The sequence below is a fragment of the Polyodon spathula genome, chromosome 42, assembly GCF_017654505.1.
Source record: "Polyodon spathula isolate WHYD16114869_AA chromosome 42, ASM1765450v1, whole genome shotgun sequence".
Classification (NCBI taxonomy): domain Eukaryota; kingdom Metazoa; phylum Chordata; class Actinopteri; order Acipenseriformes; family Polyodontidae; genus Polyodon; species Polyodon spathula.
Genome location: NC_054575.1, coordinates 3170766 through 3195059, shown reverse-complemented (window position 1 = coordinate 3195059; position 24294 = coordinate 3170766). Strand labels below are relative to the sequence as shown.

The following is a 24294-nucleotide window of genomic DNA, read 5'->3' as shown; positions in this document are numbered from 1 at the left end:
CACAATCACACACACACACACACACACACACACACACACACACACACACACACCACACACAACACACTTCAGACAGATGTCGAGACTGAACAAGTCTACTTACTCTGAATGCATATAGAAAGACTGGACTGATCTACACACAAGAGACACACAGTCTCCCTTCCTAACAAGAATCCACACAGACAGCGTGGGTCCCGAAGAGATTCCTTCCCGGTCGGCCCGTGCTCTCTCAGGGCTGGCAAGATGAAGGCTACTTCCAGGATGGAGTTTATATTACTAGATAATTCTGGCTACTCTAGTCCCCCGTCAGTCCTCAGTTGCTCGATGAATGACTAGGACAAGATGTCCTCTTATTGTTGAAGGAGTGGGGGCTGGGGACCTGTGACCTGGAACACTCCGACATAGGTTTACTGGAAGCTGTTCAGATGTGGTGTAGATAAATACTTATTGAACTTGACTGGACCCCCAAGCACACACACACACACACACACACACACAGACAGAATAGACTTGAGTAAATCTGAGACAGAAACACACCCAACACACACACACACACACAGACAGATCGACTCTATAACTTAGAAAGACTGGACTGATCTTTGTACAAGAGACAGACAGACAGTCTCCCTTCCTAACAAGAATCCACACAGACAGAGAAATTAAAATAAATATATATATAATGCGGTCCGAATTCTCAGACAAGAAAAGGGGGGGCTGAGAAATGGGGCAAATCCGACTATTTATTTACTTCATCTGTCTCGGTACTTGTTGGAGGGGGAGGGATCTGTCTTTGTTAACCAGTAACTTTTCAGCAATGCATCCTGTAACCAATCAGAACGGGCTTTTGCATTCTGTCCTCATCATCAGCCAGTAGAATTTGCCGTGTGCTCTTACGCTTGTCATATCGCCTGCCAATCTCATTGGCTGCCGTCCCGTTCCCCCGCCCTTGTGACATCATCAAGCATCTGCTGCTCATAATTCCCCAACCAATGAGAAGTGGTTGTATCGTCGGCCAATCGGATTTTAAATGACTTTCCCTACAGATAAAATTGACTTTTTTTTTTTTAAATAAAATGTTTTAAAGTGGGTGTCATTGTCCATTGAATTATTAGTTTTTAATTGTTCTTTTTTAAGCAGAAAGCCTGGTGTTAAAATGTGATTTTCTATTAACAATGTGAGCATGCTGTTAAATGAGGGCAAATTGTTAAAAACAATAATAAAAATAAAAAAAGCTTTATGAATGTAAAAAAAAAAAAAAAAAAGTTACTTCTTAGAATCTCAAAGAATATACTTTTTTACATCACAAAAATTACTTTTAGTGTTATGAATGTAAAAAAAAAACAAAAATTTTTGTAGTGTTTTTAATTTTGAAATCACATACGATTTTAATTCACCCTTAAAGTTTTGTAGTGTTTTTAATTTTGAAATTTATTTAATCAGAGAGTCTGGTAAAGCATAGGGAAGCATTGTAAAGCACAGAGAGGTCTGGTAAAGCACAGGGAAGCATTGTAAAGCACAGAGAGGTCTGGTAAAGCATAGGGAAGCATTGTAAAGCACAGAGAGGTCTGGTAAAGCACAGGGAAGCATTGTAAAGCACAGAGAGGTCTGGTAAAGCACAGGGAAGCATTGTAAAGCACAGAGAGGTCTGGTAAAGCACAGGGAAGCATTGTAAAGCACAGAGAGGTCTGGTAAAGCATAGGGAAGCATTGTACAGCACAGAGGTCTGGTAAAGCATAGGGAAGCATTGTAAAGCACAGAGAGGTCTGGTAAAGCATAGAGAAGCATTGTAAAGCACAGAGAGGTCTGGTAAAGCACAGGGAATCATTGTAAAGCACAGAGGTCTGGTAAAGCATAGGGAAGCATTGTAAAGCACAGAGAGGTCTGGTAAAGCATAGGGAAGCATTGTAAAGCACAGAGAGGTCTGGTAAAGCATTAAAAAGCAGGGTAAACAAACAAATAGTACAGACAGAGACACACACACACACTGACCTTCACCCTCCAAGTCTTGGGCTTTCGCCCCTCCCCCTATACTCTGTCGTTGATAGGTATCATAATTAGTGCCTGAAAACAAGTCTCTCTGAATAGAAACATGAGGGCAGGCGATAGGAGTGAGCAAAATTCAGTGTGACGTCACCAGCACTTACGCGCTGTGAGGTCACGTCCCAGCACTGTGACATCACCACCACTTACATCAGCACACACACAAAAAGGGTATTTGCTATGTACAGCTCTGACTAGGTTTTGCCTCACCCTGTAGAATGAACTCCCTCAGCTTCATAGAGTCCAGTGAAAGCTGCTGAATAATGTTCCCTTGTTAACATATTGAATTGCACCCCCTCTATATAGAATGAACTCCCTCAGCTTCATAGAGTCCAGTGAAAGCTGCTGAATAATGTTCCCTTGTTAACATATTGAATTGCACCCCCTCTATATAGAATGCTTCCCTCAGCTTTAGAGTCCAGTGAAAGCCTGAATAATGTTCCCTTGTGAATTGCTTTCATACAATGCTTCCCTATGCTTTACCAGACCTTTCTGTGCTTTACAATGCTTCCCTGTGCTTTACCAGACCTCTCAGTGCTTTACAATGCTTCCCTGTGCTTTACCAGACCTCTCAGTGCTTTACAATGCTTCCCTGTGCTTTATTACAGTTGGCTGCGCTCTTACTAGGGAACACTTTCATAACAGACTCTGGTGTTGGTCTGTCCATGCTGAGATGAGGAGTCTGGCTCGAGATCCTCTGGTTAACTGTGTTTCTTAAGAGTTGTTTTGACAGGGAGAGAGAGGTGGGTAGATTTGGGGGAGGCGTCAGGTTGACTTAACGCATTAATAAAACTAAAAATAAACAGCTGCCCAGAGGGTTTTGGCAGAAAGACAGAATCTGGAGAGAAGGGGAGGAGGAAACGAAACACCCATGCTGTGCGCTTGAAGGGCACAGACAGACAGAGAGGCACCCAGCGAGACAGAGTTCAGTTTTGAAGCCCAGTTGCCCGTGCCCGGGGAATAGTTTTCTTCCCTTCGTCCTGTGAAACAAAAAAAAGAGAGAGAAAGAGAGAGAAAGAGAGAGAGAGAGAGATGGCTGCCGTCCCTCGCGCGTCTCTTGGAACGTTCAGGAGGGCCCTCGCCACGGCGCCGGGCGCCGGAGGTCATCAGGGGGGAGGTGAGGGAAAGTCCGTTTGTCTGTCTGTACGGTGCAGTGTCTGTTTTGTGTCTGTCTGTCTGTCGGCTGCAGTGTCTGTGCTGTGTCTGTCTGTTGGCTGCAGTGCCTGTACTGTGTCTGTCTGTCTGTTAGCTGCAGTGTCTGTGCTGTGTCTGTCAGTCTGTCAGCTGCAGTGTCTGTGCTGTGTCTGTCAGTCTGTCAGCTGCAGTGTCTGTACGTTGATTCTGTGTGTCTGTCGGTGTGTGTGTGTGTGTGTGTGTGTCTTTCTGCTGGTGACATTACCAATTCATGTCTGTTTGTGTGTCTTTGTGGGTTTGTTGATGAAAGGTCTGTATGTGACAAATTTGGAGTACTCTCTGTCCATCTAGGGTGCGAGAGAGAGAGAGAAACAGAGAGAGAAACAAAGAGACACACAGAGAGAGAGAGAGGGAGTTTTGCAATTGTGAAAACAGACACACACACACACACACAGCGAGGAAGGGTTGCCAACTTTCACCGTCCTTTAGTTTGACCTGAGACAAATTTCCAAAACTTGTAAACAGACACTCCCTCTCTCTCCCTCCCTCTGTCCCTCCCTCTGTCCCTCTCTCCCTCCCCCTCTCTCTCCCTTTCTCACACCCCTCCCTCCTCTCTCAGCTCGTACCTGGAAGATGTTGTCGTTCGTCGTGGCTCTGCCGGGTGTGGGGGTCTGCATGCTGAACGCCTGGCTGAAGATGCAACACCACTCTCACGAGACCCCTGCCTTCACCCCCTACCCTCACCTGTATGTCAGGACCAAGGTAACACAGCTACCTGTCTGTTTGTCTATGCACCTGTGTGTCTGTCTGCCTGTGCTCTCCCCTATTTACCTGTGTGTCGATAAGGAAAAGAGTTGGAAAGGCTACCTAACAGCAGTTTCCTCTTTCTACCCCCCCCCCCTTTTCCCCTGCCCCTCTTCCCCGTCTCTGGGGAGGGGAAGGGGAGTTCGGGAAGGGAACCCACTACCTCTTGGTGAGAGAGAAGGTGTTGGGGCACTGTGGTGGCTATGAGGGGGTGGCGATACTCCCGGGAGTGGTGACTTGTCGTGGCTCTCTCTCTCTCTCGCCGCGGTGGATGACCTCCCTCCTGGAAAATCAGAAAAGCAGAGAGAGAGTATAATAATAATAATAATAAATAATAATAATAATAATAATAATATAGCTTTCAAAATGCCTTCGAAAGTTTTTTGTGTTTTTGTAATGTGTTTATATATATATATTTTTTGTGACTTTGTTTTATACCCTTCCAAATCCCTCCTCATATCTACTCTTCAGTTATTTAATTACATGTGTTTTTAAATACAGTACACAACAAATTTATGTCTTACGACACATGTCTAAGGGAATATACGTGTCATAATTATATACAGTATATGATATGTGTGATATGTTACCGTACTTCAATGGATATAAAGAAATTAATTATTATTATACCGATACTATCAGGTCAGTCTAGAGTCATATATATATATATATATATATATATATATATATATATATATATATATATATATATATATATATATATATATATATATAGTAGAGACTTCATCAAGGGTTTACCAACTAATGAAAAAACTCCATGAGCACCGAGGAATTTATTAATTAAACCACTTGGTGATAAAAAAAAGTAACGATATTTCTGACTGAGTATGTGTTTTTTTCTAAACCAGCAAAATAAATAAATAAATAAATAAATGAATGAATGAATGAATGAATGAATGAAAAAATTTAATGTAATTAATATTATATTATTTAATATTATTATTATTATATTAATATTATTATTTTATTTTAATATTTAATTAAAAACTGAAAATGTTTCCAAACGAAGGAGCTGTCGACGCGCTGCGCGAGCCTCCCGCCGAATCCGGTTCAAATTCAAACACAGAGAAGCGCGCGGCTGAGGGAACAAGACGCCAGAAACAAACTTTAAATAATTATTATTATTTTATTTGTTTTTAAAGAAGATTTAAAACAAACAAACAAGGTAAAGTCTTGAAGTGAGAACCGAAGTCTATAGAAGAGTAAAAAAAAAATAAGATTAAAGAAACAGACATCGCGGATAAGAGTCTGAGGCTCGTTTTAACCGTGAAATCGGTGTCCCGCCAATTTGTCGACAGCAATTCATCACAGGCGACAATTCACAACGGACAATAACTCTCTAAAAACAAACATAGCTATAATAAATCATAAATAACATATCCTAGTACGTATTCACTTACAAATTACCTAAATAAAGGTAACGCCGCACCGGTCCTTTTCGCCTGTAGCATTTTAAACAGCGGTGATATGATGAAATACCCTCTGTGATGATTTCTCCAGCCTTTCGACTTGACAAGTTTATTTAGCTTATTACTGCATACAATAACTACCAAATGAGGATTTTAATTGAGCTATTTCGATTTTTTTTTTTAAAAACAGATGCAACAGAAAGCATCATAATCCTGGTCTTTCTCATGCAGAGCTGGGTCTGTATTCTACTGATGAGCAAACCTAATCACAGGTTGTAGCCTGGTTAAATAAATGCTTTTGAAATGTGGATGTGACCCAGCCAGCCCCACAGTGGATATTGCTCGTGTTTTTAATGCTGGAGAAGAAGAAGAAGAAGAAGAAACAGAAGAAGAAGAAGCAGAAGAAGAAGCTTCTGACGTCCAGTCAGTCGACAAGAAAGAAGCAAGAAGTCTTTTCTACCTTCAGAAGGACTTCGAAAGAAGAAGCTTAAAAGGAAAAAAATCTTGGCTTCTTTGTCTTTGTCTCCTCTTCTAAGAAGACATGTGAAGAAGTATTCTTTAGAGAGAAAGATTCTTCGTCTTCCTCGTCTTTTCTTAGTTCAGAAAAAAGCAGACTCTTCTTCTTCGTCTTCGTCATCAGGAAGAAGAAGAAGAAGCAAAAGAAGAAGAAGAAGAAGAAGAGAGCAGAAGAAGAAGGCAATGCAGTTCTTACCTAGCGTCTTTTTCTTAGAAGAAGAAGAAGCAGAAGGAAGCTCGTCTTTTTCTTCGTCTTATCTTCCGTTACTTCAGACAGTCTTCTTCGAAGGAGAAGAACTCTTCTTCTTCCTCGTCGTATTCTTCGTCTTCTTAGTCGTCTTACTTCGGGAGGAAAAAGAGAAGCATTCTTCTTCTGAAGAAAGAAGCAGAAGAAAGAAGAAGCGTTTTTCGCTTCCTCAGCAGAGAGAAGAAGAAGCCGTCGTCTTCAAGCCTTCTTCGTATTCCTGTCAGAAAAAAAGAATATTCTGAAAAGTCTTCCCCGTCTTTCTTTTCTTTTTCTTAGTCTTAGTCTTCTTATTCTTATTCTTTGTCTTCCTCGTATTCTTCTTCAATCTTCGCTTTTTCTCTTCTTCTTATTATTCTGTTGTCTTCTTCTTCTTCTTCTTATCTTCTTCTTCTTGCTTCTTGTCTTCTCGTCTTCTCGCTTCGTTCCGTCAAGGAGCAGAAAAAGAAGAAGAAGAAGAAGTTGTTTTTCAAAGAGCGAGCACACAAGGCATTATTAGTAGTATTTGTGAAGAAGCAGGTAGACAGTAACACGTGTAGTGATTTGGAAAGCGTTTCCCATGCAATCTGTGAATTGGTTCATCTCCAAACTGTAGAAGCGCGTCTCTAGATTGCACGGTCCGATTAAAATGAACGGACACACATAAGCGGCAGTGCGTGCCGTACCCAAGCCGTGCTGAATCGCGGAGCGGGGAGCCGCCATGTTCTGTCCCATTGCCGTACCAGGTGTGCCCGCGCAGGCGCAGTGCGGTCGCACACCTGTGGCCGCGGGAATGTTAAATGGCGAGACGGGAGGGGGCTGCTCTGTACCGGACGAGCGAGCCTCCTGACACGCAGCCAGCAAAGCAAGCGAGGGCGTCAAAAAACTAATAAAATAAACACACACAACACCGTTTGTGAAGGATTAAATAATGAATAACGCGTCCGACCCTACCGTAAGTGCTCCTTTCTGCTTCATTTTCTCTCCCTAACGAGTCAGCTTCGACTGATATTGAAATTAAAACCATGCTTGCGGTTTCTTGTTCTGTATAAGCAGTGCAGAATCAATGCAAAACAAAACAACAACAAAAAAAACTCAATTAAAATGATGCTAATTAACCTATTCTAAGCAGACAAACCCGGTGGAGTCGGTAGTAGGTACGGGTTTAAATAGCGTTTATTTATTTTCTTATTTATTTGTTTGCTTCAACCAAATTAAACACCATTTGATATTTTTTTTTTTTATATGGATTTTAATTAAAACAAACAAACAAAACAATGAGCCGATCGGTATCCTTTTTGCAGTGGAAAACACGAGTTTAAATTCGCGCCCGTGTGCCACACAGGCCCGTGTTTGTAAGCATCTCAATACAACAGCAAGGTATTGAATTAGTCGTGGCTTCTTGCATCGTTAGGCTACGGGTTGTGATATTGCAAGGTGCAATACTTTAGATTCTCAGTTTGCGCACAATAAATGCAACCTGGACAAGTGTTGCGCTAATTTTAGATTTTTATTCTTGTTATTATTAATACGCGCACCTACGCACGTCTCTCAGTGCTGATGCTCATGTGATAATTCTTGCGAAGTGCAAAAGACTTCGTAACACTGATTCGGAGGTTGAACAGTAAATACCAATCGGTTATATAAATACTGCAGCTGTAGCTTGAACCCTCTGGAGAATGCCAGCCCTGATTAAACCTGCGCATCCAGTTATTTCATTAACAGTCCTTTCTACAACACAAGCTTTGAGCCGGTATATTTAATTACATACACACGCATGCATAACCTTTATCGCATGTGTTGCTGAGGAGCTGTATGTAATGTTTGCTCAATAAAGCCTGTGTCATAAAAAAAACAATTAATTGATTGAGGGGATGTTAATTGGAATATGGCATTATTATTATTATTTATTATTATTATTAAAAGGACACTGTTTGTGGGAGGTGTGGGGGTCGAGAGAGAGAGGACCCGGGCGGTGTATTGCCCAGTGGATGTGCTTTCTGGAAAAGAGCGAACAGCGCCCTCTATCGTTTGCGATCGGTTAGGCGTAGAAAAAAATATTTGTGAAGCAGTACCGATCACAAACGCCAGGGGGTGCTGTGATTTATTTATTATATATAATTTTTTTTCAATGCCTTGGTTGCAAGTATTCAATCCTGCTAGATTATTTATACTGTAAAAAAAAAATTATATTTCTATTCTTTGATTTTGAGATGTTATTATTTCTCTGTCATGGTTTCTCATACTGTTACTCTGCAGGCAGGGAATTCTGATGATTCCAGACACTCCTGGAATTACTATTGACACTAGAAGTATTTACATTTGTTTAATTTTTTGCACCCTAACCCAGAACTCAACACTATTTTTAAATTCAATTTATTTTACCTGCCCTTTCAAACATGAGTTTGCTGGATCAAAAAAGTGAAAATGAACAGTAAATAATAATAATAATAATAATAATAATAATATAATAATAATAATAATAATAATAAATGGGTGAAGAAAACAGGGTATTAGTCAGAATGATCCAAAATTGCAAACATCAGCAAGTAAAATAGATTATTAAAAATAATGATGCATGCAAGTCTGGGGTTAAGAAGGCTAGACTATAAAAGTAAGTCTTTAATCTTGACTTAAATATTGACCAGAGCAGCTTCCCTATAGAAAAGAGCAAGGGAGTATTATAACCAAATGCACCTTTCTTTTCAATTTTACCTTTTGGCTGCATAGTCCAGAAACTGTGATTGGATAATATTAGCGTCTGTGTTAGTTTACCACATTCGTCCAGCGTTTCCTCTGTCTCTATCTGTTAGGAGGGTGAGCAGCCCCCTCTGCTGGCCGGGCAGGGCAGTGCCTGGGGGGTGAATGAAGATGACGACGACTCCCCTCTGCTCCAGGAGATGGCCGAGGAAGACGAGGAGATCGATCTGTACAACGAGGAGACCTTCGGACTGGGTGAGGAGCCGAGGAAAAACTTGACTTAAAAATCCAATTCTCTCACCTCTTATTAGCTTTATTAACAGGATCACTGACCCCTCCCTTTAAAGGAGCGCTGCCCATCTTTAAAATCCATTCTCTCACCTCTTATTAGCTTTATTAACAGGATCACTGACCCCTCCCTTTACAGGAGCGCTGACCATCTTTAAAATCCATTCTCTCACCTCTTATTAGCTTTATTAACAGGATCACTGGCCCCTCCCTTTAAAGGAGCGCTGACCATCTTTAAAATCCATTCTCTCACCTCTTATTAGCTTTATTAACATGATCACTGGCCCCTCCCTTTAAAGGAGCGCTGACCATCTTTAAAATCCATTCTCTCACCTCTTATTAGCTTTATTAACAGGATCACTGGCCCCTCCCTTTAAAGGAGCGCTGACCATCTTTAAAATCCATTCTCTCACCTCTTATTAGCTTTATTAACATGATCACTGGCCCCTCCCTTTAAAGGAGCACTGACCATCTTTAAAATCCATTCTCTCACCTCTTATTAGCTTTATTAACAGGATCACTGGCCCCTCCCTTTACAGGAGCGCTGACCATCTTTAAAATCCATTCTCTCACCTCTTATTAGCTTTATTAACAGGATCACTGGCCCCTCCCTTTACAGGAGCGCTGACCATCTTTAAAATCCATTCTCTCACCTCTTATTAGCTTTATTAACAGGATCACTGGCCCCTCCCTTTAAAGGAGCGCTGCCCATCTTTAAAATCCATTCTCTCACCTCTTATTAGCTTTATTAACAGGATCACTGGCCCCTCCCTTTATGACCATCTTTAAAATCCATTCTCTCACCTCTTATTAGCTTTATTAACAGGATTGCTGGACTCTCCGTTTAAATACAAAAATATTAATTTTCTCTTGTAATCTGTAAGTAACATGACTAATTTAAAACAACGTGAAATTGTTGAAACCATGCATTCGTTTCGGCTCCCTAGACATCTCTCTCTCTCTCTCTCTCTTCACTCTCTCTCTCTCTCTCTCTTTAGATATTGAATCAGGGGGAGAGGAGGAAGATCCCACAGATTTATTCCTCTTCTGCGGAGAATTCACCAAAAATTCAAAAACACATCCCCCCAGCTCCCCGCCTCGAAAAGAGGAGACCCCAGCCGAACCGAATCCAGAAGAACCACAGGCCCCGGCCCAGCCTGGGACCGCAGTGACCGAGCCTCCCCAGCCTCCCCAGCCTCCCCAGCCTCAAACACCCAAACCTGAGTCCACCATCCCGCTCAAGCCCCAGGCTTCATTCTTCACAGCAGGCCAGAAGGATTACAGAGGAGCCCGGAGACGGGAATTTGGGAAGAGAGTGGAATTCCAGGATCCAGCCGTCATTCGGACCATTGAAGGCCGACCAACTTTAGAGGTGAAATAAAACACCTTTCAAGATCCTTAATTATTACACTGTGGCGCCAGCAGTGCTTCACACAGCCCCCCTGAGTTTCAATAGCCATAGTTTTATATATTATACTGGACTGTGGCTCCAGCAATGATTCACACAGCCCCCCCTGAGTTTCAATAGCCATAGTTGTATATATTATACTGGACTGTGGCTCCAGCAGTGCTTCAGACAGCCCCCCTGAGTTTCAATAACCATAGTTTTATATATTATACTGGACTGTGGCTCCAGCAATGATTCAGACAGCCCCCCTGAGTTTCAATAGCCATAGTTTTATATATTATACTGGACTGTGGCTCCAGCAATGCTTCACACAGTAGTAGCTGTTTCTTATGTTTTTGTGGCTCTTGCAGTGCCAGCTTGAAACTTTTTCGCAGGTAAAACTGAAATGCTGAAACTGCAGTCTGCTAAATCATGTCTCCTCATGGTGGCTTTGTTGTGTCCATTTTGTCCCTGTCTGCAGAGTTTGGACAGCGCTATAGTGGACAGTGGGATTAGCTCGATTTGGGATGATATGGATACTGAGAATGACCAGGTGAGCGACAGCAGGGCTGGGAATCAGACTCCTATTGCACAGCAGTGTGATCCAGTCCAGGTTTCACTAGCAGCTTGATCAGCCCCCAGTGTGTCTAGCTAACAAGCTCAGGTGTGTCTTATTAAACTCCCAATGAAAGCAGCAGTGTGATCCAGTCCTGCTTTCACTAGGAGTTTAATAATAAGACACACCTGAGCTTGTTAGCTAGACACACTGGGGGCTGATCAAGCTGCTAGTGAAACCTGGACTGGATCACACTGCTGTGCAGCGGGAGTCTTATTCCCATCCCTGTGATAACAATATTATTGCAGAGATGAAAATAGGGCAAATTGTCTCATTTTATTCCAGTAGTAGTATTGTACTTGCTGTAAACTACACTGTGTTTCAATATGAAGCTTGCATTGTAACCCTGTGCTGCCCTGTGATCTGTGCGAGTCGCCTGGGATAGATGTCTGCCAAATAAAGAAAAATAAGTGTTTGTTTTTCATCTCTGCAGACGGTCACCGATTCTGGACTCTGGATACCGCCCCACTTCAGCAGCCGGACTCAAACCCCCTGTCCCGTCCTGGAGGTGAGAAACTTGATCGTGGTGGAGCGGTTGACAGAAGAAATTGTAACACCATGCTGAAACTCGGGGGGGGGGGGGGGGGGGGGGGGGTTGCTGTCTGAATCATTGCTGGAGCCACAGTCCAGTATAATATATAAAACTATGGCTATTGAAACTCAGGGGGGCTGTCTGAATCATTGCTGGAGCCACAGTCCAGTATAATATATAAAACTATGGCTATTGAAACTCAGGGGGGCTGTGTGAATCATTGCTGGAGCCACAGTCCAATATAATCCTTTATCATTTTTTAAATTCAGGACAATGCCGTCTTGAGGGTGATTGACAGGTCAGCAGACCACAGGATCCTGCCCACCACCCTTGACTTCTTGTCGTCGCCCGCGTCACGCCGTTACCCAGCATCCCCTGTTTCGAACGGCGATCAGTCAAGTCATGTGTCGCCCAGACCGTTCGGTCAAAGATACCAACAGGTGAGTCTGAAATCTCCCTTTTAAAGGGAGGGGCCAGTGATCCTGTTAATAAAGCTAATAAGAGGTGAGAGAATGGATTTTAAAGATGGTCAGCGCTCCTTTACCTCCTTTTAAGAGATAGTAAATCTTACAATTTAAAATGTTTTCAGGGTGAGTCTTATTATTAAACTCCTAGTGAAACTAGGAATGGATCGAAGTGCTATGCAATGGGAGTCCTCTTGCCATTCTGTATTTATCACCTGTCTTTAGATGCAAAGTCCCATGATGCCTCAGTCCCCCCTGTGTCCCATGCGACCTTTCACCTCTAGGTTTGGGCAGGTGAGATTTTGACCAGCAGGTGTCAGTAAAACTCTGTTTCTTTGTTTTATTTTTTTATTAAATGTCTTGGTTTGTTTTCAATGTGTTTTTTTTTTAAAAACTTGTGCAATATGATTTTCATTAGTATTAAAGGAAAGCGATTGAGTGAAGAAACAGCTGCTTGGGATTTGTGAGCGATCGCTCGCTTTTCTGAAAGACTCCTGCGGAGAGCAGCGATCCTCACAAACCCAAGCAGCTGTTTCTTAATTCAAAGAGCTCTGTCCTGATAATAGAATACTCCTTCTGAGCAGCTCTAGTTTTGGCCACTCTTCTGACCCAAGCAGGGTTAATACTTTGAGTGCTGTTTTGATTCCCCTGTACTCTGTGTGTTCCCAGCCCGGTCGCTTCCTCTCCCCCTTCCACCCCTCCTCTCCCAATATCAGCACCCCGACTCGACCTCTGACCCCCAAGATGCTCCAGATGCGTTTCGGCCCCCGGTCCCCAGCGCCTGGCCCCGCCCCCTTTTTCAGCCCGCCAGCCAATCCCATGCGATTCAGGTATGACATCACTCATTGAAACTGCTCTGTTAAACTGAGAGGAATTGGAGCAGACGAGCGATGTGGGCTCCAGTGCCTTCTGTCAGGATTGAATTCATAGTGGTTAGTCTGTGATCCCCCCACAAGGAAGGTTGTCCCCCCCCCCCCCCCCCTCCTCTATCATTAATAACTTATTAGGTTATTGATTTGCAGGTTACCAGGTCATGTGACTCAGCTCCACCCCCAGCACAGAAGGATTCTCAACCAGAGACAGCAGAGAACGCAGAGGTAGGGCTGCCTCGAAGTGTACAGCTGCATCCTCACCCTCTAGAATGAACTCCCTCAGCTTCATAGAGTCCAGTGAAAGCTGCTGAATAATGTTCCCTTGTTAACATATTGAATGTTAACAAGGGAATATTATTCAGCAGCTTTCATTGGACTCTATGAAGCTGAGGGAGTTCATTCTATACAGAGGGTGGGGATGCAAAACTTTTGGCAACAGCTGTACGATAGATACGATTTTAGGGGAGGAGGGGGTGGGGGGGGTGTCTTGATCCACTCTGGCATGTCTGCCTCCCCCCTCCCCTCTTCCCTCTTCCAGCTCCCTGAGAAAGCCTGCTCGCCTGGACCCCTACTCCAACATCATGTCTCAGAAGGAGAAGGACTGGGTGATCCGACTGCAGATGATTCAGCTGCAGAGTGAGAACCCGCACCTGGACGATTATTACTATCAGGTAAACCAAGCAGCCCCGCAAATCCTATTGCACAGCAGTGTGATCCAGTCCAGGTTTCACTACCAGCTTGATCAGCCCCAGTGTGTCTAGCTAACAAGCTCAGGTGTGTCTGATTATTAAACTCCTAGTGAAACCAGGGACTGGATCACACTGCTGTGCAGCGGGAGTCTGATTCCCATCCCTGTGATGATAACCAGCATTATTATTGCAGGGAAGGAAGTAAGACTGACATAGATGTGCTTGACAGTCTGGGGTTTTGTATTCACAATACTTGATTTTATTCTCCCTCTCCTCCAAGGCGTATTACCATAAGCTGGAGCGAAAGCTGGCAGAGGAGGAGATGTTGGGAGACAGGACGAAGAGGGAGCCCCCCAAACTCATCACCCCCTACGTGCAGAAAGCAGAGACATATGAGCCAGGTCAGGGGGGTGGGGTGGGGGTCTAATCAGGGGCAGGAGGGGTGTGTACTGTATTGAGGGGTATTGTAAAGGGGCAGGAGGGGTATAATGGGATCTTGATTCAGTTAAACCCTGAGTCTAGTTAAGAGACCTTGACCCATATTTCCATCAGCCTTAAATTCAGTTTTTTTTCTTTGCATCTTCTTTCTCTTCCCTCATTTCCCTCTTGTCCACTTCTCTCTCCGCGCCTCTTTCTCTCTCTCAGTGGTGCACATCGAGGGCTCGCTCGGTCAGGTTGCAGTATCGACGTGTTTCTCTCCTCGTAGAGCCATCGACGCCGTCCACGCGCACTCGCCAGACGAGGTAAAATAAATCGGATAATAAAATCAGTTCTAAAGTCTGACTAAAATCAAATGCAAATGACTTTGTAGTCAGTGTTCGGTAGAGAAACGGGTCTCCTTTTTATACTGTGTTCCCCCCTTGCCTTTTTAGGAGAACAAGGATTTGGGTCACCAAAAATTAGCCATCCTGAACACCATAGAAAAAGTAAGTGCCCTTCTGCTGTGAGATTTCTCCCATTATGTAAAGGCTATTGGTTTATCTCACCTATCTTCATTATTCTATCTTTCACAGTATATCTTCTGTCTCCGCCCTGTAATATTTTCTTCGTCTATTTCTGATTCTCATTTATGCAAAGGTTTCTCTTTCTTGCTTTCATAAATAATTTTTTCCTCTTTTGCAAGGTTTCTTGTTCTACACAAGTGTTTATTCTGCCGTTAAGTCTTTCTCTCTCTCTCTCTCTCTCCCCTCTCCCTCCCTGCTCTCCCCTCTCAGATGTACATGATCTTGCTGGATGTGGAGGAGGCGGACAGGAAGCTGTCCGCGTTCCCCGAGGAGAATCGCTCTCGTTTCAAGGACCAGCGGCAACGCAAAGTACACCTGCTGTTCCGCATGCTGAAGGAGGGGCAGCTCGACACAGAGTGAGCGAAACCAGCAGCTCCCATTGCCACCCCGCCCCCCTCGGAAGACGTACTGAGCTACACACTGCCTTGTAGAATCAGACTCCCGCTGCACAGCAGTGTGATCCAGTCCTGCTTTCACTAGGAGTTTAATAATCAGACTCCCGCTGCACAGCAGTGTGATCCAGTCCTGCTTTCACTAGGAGTTTAATAATAACACACCAGAGCTTGTTAGTTGAATGTGACCTTTCGAAATCTAACATGAAATACTCCTTGTGCTACTATTATGGCTTCCTTCAGAGAGACCTTTTTTGCGATATCATTTTGTAGTTTTCTCTTGATTACATGTTAAATAAGATCTAAATTTATATTCATAGTTATTTTTTATTGTCTCAATCGTACTGTAATGCAAAACTTTTGGCCTTAGCTGTATAGGTCTGTGTCAGTACATCAGCTTATCAAATGTTTGGGGTAGTGACTGTTGTAGTTTGTCTCTCTCTCTCCTTCCCTTGTTTTGATTGGCTGACTACTTCTTTCCTCCTCCTCAGCAAATCAACGGTCAACTTCCTGCCCTTCCTGTTGGTGGCCAAAGGCAAGCGTCTGGTGGCCAGACTCCTCCCCTTCCTGTCCCATGACGCTGCTTTGGAGATTCTCACTGCCGTGTCCAATGAGCTTCCTCTTCTGATGGCCAGGGACACCAGCCCAGACGAGGTACCTCCTGCCTGTGTTGGAATGGCTGTGCAAGTTCTGTGGCAATTTTCGTGTAAAGACCCTAAATTTTTAACCTGTGGGGGCAGGGGGGAATCCTGCCTAATTTATTTATTTATTTAAACTTTTACCATGACGACAAACTGGAAAAAATATATCCTGGTATCACTCCAGTAAATTTAAAACTATTATTGTGTGATAATATTCTGACCCATATTAGTTCTCTCTCCTCTCTCGCTCTCTCGATTTTTTTTATTTATGTATTTTAAAAATAGCTTTCGGTTCTTTCTTGCAGTCCCTCCCTGTGCTGTACCCCCCTCTCTGCGTTGTGATTGGCGGACTCTCCTTCACTCGGCTGATTCGGGTCCTTCAGGGGTTTACCGCCGCGTTGCCTGACTCGAAAGACACGCGGCTGTCTCTGGCCTGCCAGAACAAGGTCTGTTTATCTGTCTGTGTGAAAGCGATACAAAGAGTAGACAGTTTGGCTGGTAAAACAAAAGACAGACGGACAGAGCCCCACAGTCCTGTTCAGTTTGACACTACAATATAATTCCTTCTTGGTGTCTGTTTCTATCCTGGTGATAACCAGCATTATTATTGCAAGGCTGGGAATCAGACTCCTATTGCAGAGCAGTGTGATCCATTCAAGGTTTGGCTACCAGCTTGATCAGCCCCCAGTGTGTCTAGCTAACAAGCTCAGGTGTGTCTTAGTGAAAGCAGGACTGGATCACACTGCTGTGCAGCGGTAGTCAGATTCCCGTGTCTTGTAGAGAGAGCCTCGTTTCTGACTGCCCAGGCTTTGCTGTGTGGTTCTTGTTGCTTTTCAGTTTGGGATCTCGTTCCTGTACGCCCTGCTGAGTCAGGGGGAGAGACTGCTGTCTTCAGAGACCCCGATGGAACCCAGTATCGGAGACTTCGAGAGCTGGTGAGACCCTGCCCACGGCGCTCTAGGCCTTCTGCCGTCTAATCTGCATTTTGGTTGTTTTTAAATTATTACGTTTTGTTTTTAAACACCTTTTTATTGATGCTTTTTTTTTTTTTTTTTTTTTTTTTTTTAAACAATTAAAAACCAAAGGGTGGTCATTTTTTTTGGCTGCTTTCAACATCATCTTTATTGGACCATTTGTTTAACTGAGTGGTCTAGTTGATGGCAGTTTTGTGCATGTGAGGCTCCTTGATCCTTTCATTGTGATTCTTTGCCTTGTCTGCTAAAGCACTTTCAGATTTGCAAAAATTATTTGCATAAATACAGTTGAATTGATTTTAATAAAGGATTGGGATTAAAATGTGCATAGATTCTGGAGAGTCAGGGATGGGAATCGGACTCCTATTGCACAGCAGTGTGATCCATTCCAGGTTTTACTACCAGCTTGATCAGCCCCCAGTGTGTCTAGGCAACAAGCTCAGGTGTGCCTGATTACTAAACTCCTAGTGAAAGCAGGACTGGATCACACTGCTGTGCAGCGGGAGTCTGATTTCCTGCTTGTACTGGTAGCTCTGATTCTGTTTTTATCGACTTCTCCTTTACTCTCAGGACCGACATAGTGTTCCTGGTTGCTAAGCAACTCTCCCAGATGTCTCGCTCCTCACTGGTCGAGCCCCTCCTGCTGCCGTCCAATCTGCTGTCTCTGTTCTGCCGCTACCTGGACAAGCAGACTGTCCACCAGCTCGAAGACAACATGGAGTAAGTGTCTCTGTCTGTCCACACGCAAGCACTACACTGCTTTCACTTGGTACAGCGCTTCTCAACCCTGAGTCCTGGGGACCCCCTGTGGCTGCTGGTTCTCATTCCAACCCAGCGCTCAATCACTGAACCAGACCCTTCATTGAACTGATAATCTGCTTAATTAGATATTTTTACTTAATTGAGAGCTCTGTTGGAATGAGAACCAGCAGCCACAGGGGTCTCCCCAGGACAGAGTTTGAAGCCCCTGACTTAGCGGCTCGGTTTTCTGGGTTAAACCCCAATGCATGCCCTCCTAGTGGCCGGTGGGTGAAACAGCTACTCGATAGGAGTCTTATTTCCATTCTTGTAACCACTTGAATTACGAGACAGTTGTGCCTTTTTTTTGTTCTGGCATCACGATGCATACCTCCTGTTACTCTACACAACATAGCTTGTAATGAAAGTGTCATGATTCACGCAGAGAGGGGGTGTGGAATGGGTTGCCAAGGGCTACTGAGGCTTTTTTTTGGTAAAAACAAAACCTTTTTTTAATTTTATTTTGCCCCCACCCCCAGGCGATCAGGAGCAGCGTGTTGTCCAGCCATCTCCTCTTAACACCTGGCAAAAAACCAGGAATAACAATTCAACTGCTGTTCCTTGTGGAATAACTAACCTGTTATGGGTAGATGTGAAGGAGAGTCAGGGAGGGGGAATCAGGCTCCTATTGCACAGCAGTGTGATCCAGTCCAGGTTTCACTAGCAGCTTGATCAGCCCCCGGTGTGTCTTATTATTAAACTCCTAGTGAAACCAGGACTGGATCACACTGCTGTGCAGCGGGAGTCTGATTCCCATCCTGATGTGATAGGGTTTAAAGTAGGTTGAAAAAAAAGATTTTTTTTTTTTTTTTTTTTTTTTCATTTAAATCAGGGAGTGTTAATTTAAAAATGGGGGGGGGGGTAGATTTGAGAGTAATTGAATTGTGTAGAAAATATCAATATGCTAAATACATAATTATAACTGTCTTGTTTTTTTTATATATATATTTACTGCCTGCCTCCCTTTATGCCTTTTTTTGTGAAATACTCTGTTCTCTGAAGACTTTAATTGAATTTATTAATTTTGTAATGGATTTGGCACTGCTGAAAACTCTGGAAACCCAATTTAAAAACAAGTTTCGTCTTTGCAAGACGATTAATTTCATTCAATTCAGTCTCATGGTATTAATGTTGCAACTGAAATTCAACCTGCTCTGTAACTTCTCATCAGGAAAGCAAAATTAGGGTTAAATTATTTGTGTAAGTCTTCCTAATAATTCCCAACAGTACTATACGCCTACACAGGGATGGGAATCGGACTCCCGCTGCACAGCGGTGTGATCCAGTCCTGCTTTCACTAGGAGTTTAATAATAAGACACACCTGAGCTTGTTAGCTAGACACACTGGGGGCTGATCAAGCTGGTAGTGAAACCTGGACTGGATCATGCTGCTGTGCAATGGGAGTCTGATTACTATCCCTGTGCATAAATGTGTTTAAATTTTGGCTAAACAACTTTTTAGTATTTTGAAGTACTCTATTTTAGTTTGATGCAGGGTGCGAAATATACTGCAGTTAAAAAAATGGAGTTAATTGTGTACAGTAGGGTTGTGGGGAAATTTAATTTATTATAATGGATGTGAATTATTTCTTTGTTGCTGATTTTGTTCTAATTCTGAAGTTAGTTTCTCTAAGTGGACAACTATTAAAAACATTCTACATTTCTTATGTCTTTTTGCACACTCTCAACTTTGTACAGCACTTGCATTAAAAAAATAAAAATTAAACTTGAAATCAGTTTATCTGAGCAGCAAATTTTGCTTTTGCTTGTCTGATTTTTTTTTTTTCTTTACTGTACTATCTGCGTCTCTTCACTAAGTGTCCAGCCTCCCTTCCCTGTCTCCGATACAAGACTACTGTCTGTCTTATCTCTTCCCCCCCCCGTCTCCTCGCACCTCGGATTTATGGCTGGTGCTCACACACGCTGTTCTGTTTGGAGAGGGTACTGACCCGTCCATGAATGCTGGGAACGTTTAGGCTCACAAATGTGCAAACAGAGTGTCCGGGCGCTGCTGTTTTACAGCCTTCGCTGGAATGCACCACTATAGACTACCAGTCCAACCCTTAACCTTCACATTCTTAAATTTATTTTAAGAAAAAACTGCCACCTGTCATTCAGTTTGAAAGGGATTTAAAAAAAAAAAAATACACTGCTCGCTACGTGAAGTTTGTAAAGGTGTGATCCACAATTTGGCAGCTCTTCTGCATTTGTGTTTTTAATTCCTGTTTAAGTACAGCAGTAGTCTCATTCTCCCTCTTTCTTTCTACACAGCAGTTCCCTTCCTGCCAGCAATTTCCGACAGTGGAATTCTCCCTGTGATATATCGCAGCTCGAGCAAGAGAAAGCGACGGAGCCCAGAATCAATATTATCTTTTAGTCTGAGGCACCTTAGCAGGGTGTTAAAAATGGCAAACATTTCATAAAGGGAAGCCAGCGAACAAGAGGGGGGGGAGAGATGTCTGTCTGCATTGCCATTGAAGATCATTGAGGGTATAGTCAGCCCACTGTGGTCCCATTCTACCAGCCTCGCCCCATTGCAGCTGCCCTATACTTGTGCTACCATTGCCCCTCAGTGTAATACAGACCCATTGCAGTGCCGCTGTCTCTCTGCATTGCCACTGAAGATCATTGAGGGTACAGTCAGCACACTGTGGTCCCATTCTACCAGCCTCACCCCATTGCAGCTGCCCTATACTTGTGCTACCAGCCACCATACTGGCTACCTTGTAACGTACGACGACAGGAGAGGACGTACGGTGACTTCCGACGCTAACTACCATTGTCAGTCGTGTGACACCCCAGGGTAAGAGGAAACTACCACGCTCGACCAAAAAAAAAAAAAATGTAACGTAACGTCGACAGGGAATGGAACACGATATGGCTAAAACTCACATTTGTCTCGGTAACACGCACGGGTTGACAGCAGACGAAAGGTAACTTCTAGAAATGCCCATGTAGTCGTGTGACACCAGGGTAGAATGCCGGGAGGCGGGGTAACGTCGACGGGATTGAAAACACCGATTTTTGGCTGCCTAACAGGTGCTACCATTGCCCCTCAGTGTAATACACAACCATTATTCGTTGCTATTGGAAACGATGCCCGCTGTGCAGTATGCAGAACTCTGCTTTTCTTGTTTGTGTTTTTATTTATTTTTTCTTCAGTGCCTTTATAATAATGTTCCAGCCACCTGCGCAAATATCTATAAAGAAGTTTCGCTACAAAGGCGCTCCTGTCTCTGCCTGCGCTCAGCCCGCGGTAAATATTTCCGCGGTGCTGAATGTTTTGGTCACGCTATGCCGCTCGTGGCGTAAACACAGACGGACCGACGCAGCGCAGGGTGAATGAGCTGGAAAAGGAGGCCCGGATATAGACAGATAGACGGACAGACAGGGGCACACTCGGAGAGAAACGTGAAGATTCACAGATGCACACGCACACAGAGACACACACACACACAAACGCACTCATAGTCCATGGAAAAGATAAATAAATGTCTCGTTTTGAGCTATTTGCTCATATACCGGTTTCCTGAAATGTCCAGAACAGCTTTTTTTTTAAATTTGTTTAAAAAGTCTTTCTTTGTTTTTTTAAAGGGAGGGAATGGGGGCACGATACCACTCTATACATGAGAGAGAGAGAGACGGGAGGGGGGGAGGAGTGGTGAATCATCTCCTATTTTAAAATGTCTATTACGCACTGTAATGTGTTGAGACAGACAGAGCCCCACGATCCTGTTCACTTTGACGCTACAGTATAATCCCTTCTCCCTGGAGTCTGTGTTTGTTCACTACGCTCTGAAAAGAGTTGAGTTTCATTAAAGCTGCAGACAAACAGACAGACAGACCACAAAAGAAGAAAACAAAGAGAGCTCATCATTAAAAAGACTCCAACATGCAGTCCATAGTAACTCTGCACAATCACATTGTAACGACGTGTCAGCGCACAGGTCTCCCTGAGAGACTGCAGTGTGAATACACAGCAATCAGAGACACGCGGGGGCAAATGCTACTGAATGAATATGTAGATTTTTTTTTTTTTTTTTTTTTTGTCGTTTGTTCCAGCAATCAAGAGGTTAAGTCCACAGCAGCAGGACTTTGGCACCTGTGTGCGTCTAGCCACTTTGTAAATTCCACTGCAAGCCTGGCAAACATTATCCTTACCGGCAGGAGCCAAAACCGAGTTTAAACCCTTCTTACAAGCTCAATTCAATTCAAATCCTACCCACTATTATCACTGCCCCCTCCCTTTAAAGGAGCGCTGACCATCTTTAAAATCCATTCTCTCACCTCTTATTAGCTTTATTAACAGGATCACCGGCCCCTCCCTTTAAAGGAGCGCTGACCATCTTTAAAATCCATTCTCTCACCTCTTATTAGCTTTATTAACAGGATCACCGGCCCCTCCCTTTAAAGGAGCGCTGACCATCTTTAAAATCCATTCTCTCACCTCTTATTAGCTTTATCAATAGGATCACTGGTCCTCTTTTGAAAGGACCCCTATTGGGAGCTGGTGTTTCCAAGTGTGTGAAAGTTCAGTAAAGGTCACAGGGTCGGTTTTGACCCCTGGGATCTGAAGCCCTCGTGCAGTATTTAACATCCCAGTGAGATTATTAATTTTTCTTTTTTTTTTTTTTTTTTTTACAAAGGAACACTGTGAGAGAGCTGGAGAGATGGGTTGTAGCTGTATTTTACTATAAATCCTCTTCAGAAACAACTCAGCAACTTTATCCATCATTATATGGACATATCTTTGTCTGTCTGTCTACAGCTGCGATTAAAATGTTGTATGTATTATAGAATTATAGGGTTGAGACGCAATAATAAAAGAAAAACTATATGAACATCATTTCGATTTTTATTTGTTGTAATCAAAGTTAAACAACAAAATTAAATAATAAATCTTTATAATAATAAAGCTAATAAGAGGTGAGAGAATGGATTTTAAAGATGGTCAGCGCTCCTTTAAAGGGAGGGGCCAGTGATCCTGTTAATAAAGCTAATAAGAGGTGAGAGAATGGATTTTAAAGATGGTCAGCGCTCCTTTAAAGGGAGGGGCCGGTGATCCTGTTAATAAAGCTAATAAGAGGTGAGAGAATGGATTTTAAAGATGGTCAGCGCTCCTTTAAAGGGAGGGGCCAGTGATCCTGTTAATAAAGCTAATAAGAGGTGAGAGAATGGATTTTAAAGATGGTCAGCGCTCCTTTAAAGGGAGGGGCCAGTGATCCTGTTAATAAAGCTAATAAGAGGTGAGAGAATGGATTTTAAAGATGGTCAGCGCTCCTTTAAAGGGAGGGGCCAGCGATCCTGTTAATAAAGCTAATAAGAGGTGAGAGAATGGATTTTAAAGATGGTCAGCGCTCCTTTAAAGGGAGGGGCCAGTGATCATGTTAATAAAGCTAATAAGAGGTGAGAGAATGGATTTTAAAGATGGTCAGCGCTCCTTTAAAGGGAGGGGCCAGTGATCCTGTTAATAAAGCTAATAAGAGGTGAGAGAATGGATTTTAAAGATGGTCAGCGCTCCTTTAAAGGGAGGGGCCGGTGATCCTGTTAATAAAGCTAATAAGAGGTGAGAGAATGGATTTTAAAGATGGTCAGCGCTCCTTTAAAGGGAGGGGCCGGTGATCCTGTTAATAAAGCTAATAAGAGGTGAGAGAATGGATTTTAAAGATGGTCAGCAATAGCATTGATTGACAGATAGCTGTTGGAATAAAGGGGTGTGGCCTAGTGGGTGTGGCTTACAGGCATGGGGGTGTGTCTGGTGTGTGTGGGAGGGGCTGGCTGGGTATAAAACGCTGTGCTTTATCTTCCTCTGTCTGTAATCAGCTGTTCTGTCTGTCTGTCTATCTATCTATCAGTCTGTCTGTCCTTCACGATGCTGGGACACACTCTACTTCAGACCACTGTGGTCCTCTGGTTGGTCGAACGCTCTTTACTCTACTTCAGACACTTGTGGTCCTCTGGTTGGTCGAAAAAAAAAAGCTCTTTTCAGGGAGGTGAGTTATATATATATATATATATATATATTTTTTTTTTAATTGCATTATGAAATCTTGGGGAATACATTAATTCTATGTAGAGTGTGTGTTTTCAATGCGGTTTTTTTGGCCATTGAGTTCTAGAAATTCAGTTAGAGTTTCGTGTAGAAAAAGCACAGCAAAGTGTAATAAAGCACAGGGAGGTCTGGTAAAGCATAGGGAAGCATTGTAAAGCACAGAGAGGTCTGGTAAAGCATAGGGAAGCATTGTAAAGCACAGAGAGGTCTGGTAAAGCATAGGGAAGCATTGTAAAGCACAGAGAGGTCTGGTAGAATAGGGAAGCATTGTCAAGCACAGGGAGGTCTGGTAAAGCACAGGGATTGTAAAGCACAGAGAGGTCTGGTAAAGCATTGTAAAGCACAGAGAGGTGTGGTAAAGCATAGGGAAGCATTGTAAAGCACAGAGAGGTCTGGTAAAGCACAGGGAAGCATTGTAAAGCACAGAGAGGTCTGGTAAAGCATAGGGAAGCATTGTAAAGCACAGAGAGGTCTGGTAAAGCACAGGGAAGCATTGTAAAGCACAGAGAGGTGTGGTAAAGCATAGGGAAGCATTGTAAAGCACAGAGAGGTCTGGTAAAGCATAGGGAAGCATTGTAAAGCACAGAGAGGTCTGGTAAAGCATAGGGAAGCACAGAGAGGTCTGGTAAAGCATTGTAAAGGACAGAGAGGTCTGGTAAAGCATAGGGAAGCATTGTAAAGCACAGAGAGGTCTGGTAAAGCACAGGGAAGCATTGTAAAGCACAGAGAGGTCTGGTA

The 24294-nt window shown here is 43.3% G+C and overlaps 1 protein-coding gene across 1 annotated transcript; it reads left to right on the top strand.

Annotated features, from left to right (window-relative positions):
- The first annotated feature begins 6906 nt into the window (after nt 1-6906).
- patl2 (PAT1 homolog 2) lies at nt 6907-18195 on the top strand. Its single transcript, XM_041236763.1, has 19 exons — nt 6907-7102; nt 8961-9102; nt 10134-10507; nt 11004-11075; nt 11572-11646; nt 11940-12110; nt 12360-12428; nt 12804-12964; nt 13157-13231; nt 13545-13677; nt 13976-14096; nt 14341-14438; nt 14568-14621; nt 14910-15055; nt 15583-15745; nt 16038-16178; nt 16570-16667; nt 17277-17426; nt 17984-18195. The coding sequence occupies exons 1-19, from the start codon at nt 7079-7081 to the stop codon at nt 18021-18023; spliced, it is 2307 nt and encodes a 768-aa protein (XP_041092697.1). The 5' UTR covers nt 6907-7078; the 3' UTR covers nt 18024-18195.
- Nucleotides 18196-24294: the final 6099 nt, after the last annotated feature.